Consider the following 4,589-nt stretch of genomic DNA (forward strand, 5'->3'; position numbering starts at 1 on the left):
TACTGCATGAAGCCGACAGTACTGTGTACTTTTACTGCATGAAGCTGACAGTACTGTGTACTTTTACTGCATGAAGCGGCAGTACTGTGTACTTTTACTGCATGAAGCCGGCAGTACTGTGTACTTTTACTGCATGAAGCTGACAGTACTGTGTACTTTTACTGCATGAAGCCGGCAGTACTGTGTACTTTTACTGCATGAAGCCGGCAGTACTGTGTACTTTTACTGCATGAAGCTGACAGTACTGCATGCTGCGCTGTGATTGGTCCATACTCACCTGTGCTCTCAGGTACTCGCTGTGCTCTCTGCTGTATTTCTCCTCCAGACGCTTCTTCAGTTCGTCTCTCCGAGGAAATGCAACTTCCTGAAGCTTCTGCAGAGACAAGAAAGAATCAGAGAACACCAGACAGAACCAGGACAGAACCAGGAGGGACAGAACCAGGAGGACAACTTCGTACAAGCCTGGAAAAGAGAGGCTGATGGAGCCTTGAGGTTTACCTTCATGATGAGTTGCTTCTCTGGGACTGCAAGAACTCTGCTGGTAGTCTCTGTGGCAGGTAGCTTCTCTACAAACAGCTGAACACAGCAGCAGGGTGAAGATCACAAAGAACATGATGTTTCAGTCAGGTGTGGAGGTGTTGCTGTGGGTCTTACATGATGAACTTGGTGTAGAGGACATAGCGTTCTCCAGACTGCCCCTCCTCCAGGTAAACTGCTGCCATGCGCTCCATCTCCACTCCAGACGAAAGTATCTTCTGGGCCACGTCTCATTAATCTCCACGCTGCATCCCCATCTTGCCCAGAGCCAACGACACGCTCCGCCGCCGGTCAGCGTCACATCTGTGTAGTCCGGTTCTGCTGCCAGCTTCTTTCTTGTACAACAAACAGAAAGTTTCAGAGACGTTGAGCTAGAAGGTAATGGAACATCTGAAACACCTGACTGATGGAACAACTCTGAACACCTGACTGATGGAACATCTGACTGATGGAACACCCTGAACACCTGATATGATGGAACACCTGACTGATGGAACATCTTACTGATGGACATCTGAACACCTGACTGATGGAACACCTGAACACCTGACTGATGGAACATCTGAACACCTGACTGATGGAACATCTGACTGATGGAACATCTTGAACACCTGACTGATGGAACATCTGGAACACCTGCTGATGGAAACACACTGAACACCTGACTGATGGAACATCTGAACATCTGACTGATGGGAACATCTGAACAACCTGACTGATGGAAACATCTGAACACCCTGACTGATGGAACACCTGAACACCTGACTGATGGAACACCTGAACACCTGACTGATGGAACACCTGAACACCTGACTTGATGGAACATCTGAACACCTGACTGATGGAACACCCTGAACACCTGACTGATGTGGAAACACCCTGGAACCAATCTTTACTGATTGGAACATCTGACTGATGTGGAACACCTACTGATGGAACATCTGAAGCACCTGACTGATGGAACAACCTGACTGAGTGGAACAATCTTACTGTGGAACATCTCTGAACACACTTGACTGATGGAACACCTTGGAACACCTGGGGACCTGATGGAACACTCTGAACACCTGACTGATGGAACATCTGAACACCTGGACTGATGGAACATCTGAACACACTGACTGATGGAACATCCTGAACTGATTGGAACATACCTGAACACGCTGACTGATGGAACATTCTACTGATGTGGAACATCTGAACAACCTGACTGGATGGAACATCTTACTGATGGGGAACATGCTGAACCACCTGACTGATGGAACACGCTAACACCTTGACTGATGTGGAACATTCTGAACACCTGACTGATGGAACACCTGAACACCCTGACTGAATGGGAACACGCTGAATCTTACTGATGGAACATTGACTGATGGAACACCTGACTGATGGAACATCTGAACATCTGACTGATGGAACATCTGAACACCTGACTGATGGAACATCTGAACACCTGACTGATGGAACACCTGAACACCTGACTGATGGAACATCTGAACACCTGACTGATGGAACACCTGAACACCTGACTGATGGAACACCTGAACATCTTACTGATGGAACATCTGACTGATGGAACACCTGACTGATGGAACATCTGAACATCTGACTGATGGAACATCTGAACACCTGACTGATGGAACACCTGAACACCTGGACCGATGGAACATCTGAACACCTGACTGATGGAACACCTGAACACCTGACTGATGGAACACCTGAACATCTTACTGATGGAACATCTGACTGATGGAACACCTGACTGATGGAACACCTGACTGATGGAACATCTGAACACCTGACTGATGGAACATCTGAACACCTGACTGATGGAACATCTGAACACCTGATTGATGGAACATCTGAACACCTGATTGATGGAACACCTGACTGATGGAACATCTTACTGATGGAACATCTGAACACCTGACTGATGGAACACCTGAACACCTGACTGATGGAACACCTGAACACCTGACTGATGGAACATCTGAACACCTGACTGATGGAACATCTGAACACCTGACTGATGGAACATCTGACTGATGGAACATCTGAACACCTGACTGATGGAACATCTGACTGATGGAACATCTGAACACCTGACTGATGGAACATCTGAACACCTGGACTGATGGAACACCTGAACACCTGACTGATGGAACATCTGAACACCTGACTGATGGAACATCTGAACATCTGACTGATGGAACATCTGAACACCTGACTGATGGAACATCTGAACACCTGACTGATGGAACACCTGACTAATGGAACACCTGAACACCTGACTGATGGAACATCTGAACACCTGACTGATGGAACATCTGAACACCTGACTGATGGAACATCTGAACACCTGACTGATGGAAATGAACACCTGAACACCTGAACACCTGAATGGAACACCTGAACATCTTACTGATGGAACATCTGACTGATGGAACACCTGACTGATGGAACATCTGAACATCTGACTGATGGAACATCTGAACACCTGACTGATGGAACACCTGAACACCTGACCGATGGAACATCTGAACACCTGACTGATGGAACATCTGAACACCTGACTGATGGAACACCTGAACACCTGACTGATGGAACACCTGAACATCTTACTGATGGAACATCTGACTGATGGAACACCTGACTGATGGAACATCTGACTGATGGAACATCTGACTGATGGAACATCTGAACACCTGATTGATGGAAAATCTTACTGATGGAACATCTGAACACCTGACTGATGGAACACCTGAACACCTGACTGATGGAACATCTGAACACCTGACTGATGGAACATCTGAACACCTGACTGATGGAACATCTGACTGATGGAACATCTGAACACCTGACTGATGGAACATCTGAACACCTGACTGATGGAACATCTGACTGATGGAACATCTGAACACCTGACTGATGGAACATCTGAACACCTGACTGATGGAACACCTGAACATCTGACTGATGGAACACCTGAACATCTGACTGATGGAACATCTGAACACCTGACTGATGGAACATCTGAACACCTGACTGATGGAACATCTGAACACCTGACTGATGGAACACCTGAACACCTGACTGATGGAACATCTGAACATCTGACTGATGGAACATCTGAACACCTGACTGATGGAACATCTGAACACCTGACTGATGGAACATCTGAACACCTGACTGATGGAACACCTGAACACCTGACTGATGGAACATCTGAACACCTGACTGATGGAACACCTGAACACCTGACTGATGGAACACCTGAACATCTTACTGATGGAACATCTGACTGATGGAACACCTGACTGATGGAACACCTGACTGATGGAACATCTGAACACCTGACTGATGGAACACCTGAACACCTGACTGATGGAACACCTGAACACCTGATTGATGGAACATCTGACTGATGGAACACCTGACTGATGGAACACCTGACTGATGGAACATCTGAACACCTGACTGATGGAACATCTGAACACCTGACTGATGGAACATCTGAACACCTGACTGATGGAACATCTGAACACCTGACTGATGGAACATCTGAACACCTGACTGATGGAACATCTGAACATCTGACTGATGGAACATCTGACTGATGGAACACCTGACTGATGGAACACCTGACTGATGGAACACCTGACTGATGGAACACCTGACTGATGGAACACCTGACTGATGGAACACCTGACTGATGGAACATCTGAACATCTGACTGATGGAACACCTGACTGATGGAACACCTGCTGTATCTGTGTTACTTGACAACCTGGTGCTCATGATGAACCTGAAATTAAAATTAAACAAGAAGTAGGATTTGATGAGATGAATTTAATTCAACTAATAAAATCGAAGAATAAATTCATGAAGGGAAACAAACAAAAGACGCAGAGAAACTGAAGTGTCCCAGACGGATAAACTGACAGAATCAAAATGAGCTGCAGAAGAACAGGAAGAGGCTGTGGAACCATCTTCAGGATCCAGTGGTTGAACATCCGTGGACACTAGGGATGGGAATTTCGACTAATTTC

At 46.4% G+C, this 4,589-nt stretch overlaps 1 protein-coding gene across 1 annotated transcript; it reads right to left on the reverse strand.

The window, feature by feature from the left end:
- Positions 1–1,891: 1,891 nt before the first annotated feature.
- LOC127531018 (uncharacterized) lies at positions 1,892–4,197 on the reverse strand. Its single transcript, XM_051939050.1, has 5 exons — positions 3,974–4,197; positions 3,558–3,837; positions 3,334–3,477; positions 2,764–2,891; positions 1,892–2,121 (listed from the first exon to the last, which is right to left on the reverse strand). Exons 1-5 carry the CDS (start codon positions 4,131–4,133, stop codon positions 1,892–1,894), a joined length of 942 nt encoding a protein of 313 aa, XP_051795010.1. The 5' UTR covers positions 4,134–4,197.
- Positions 4,198–4,589: the final 392 nt, after the last annotated feature.

This window comes from Acanthochromis polyacanthus, chromosome 19, assembly GCF_021347895.1.
Source record: "Acanthochromis polyacanthus isolate Apoly-LR-REF ecotype Palm Island chromosome 19, KAUST_Apoly_ChrSc, whole genome shotgun sequence".
Lineage (NCBI taxonomy): Eukaryota > Metazoa > Chordata > Actinopteri > Pomacentridae > Acanthochromis > Acanthochromis polyacanthus.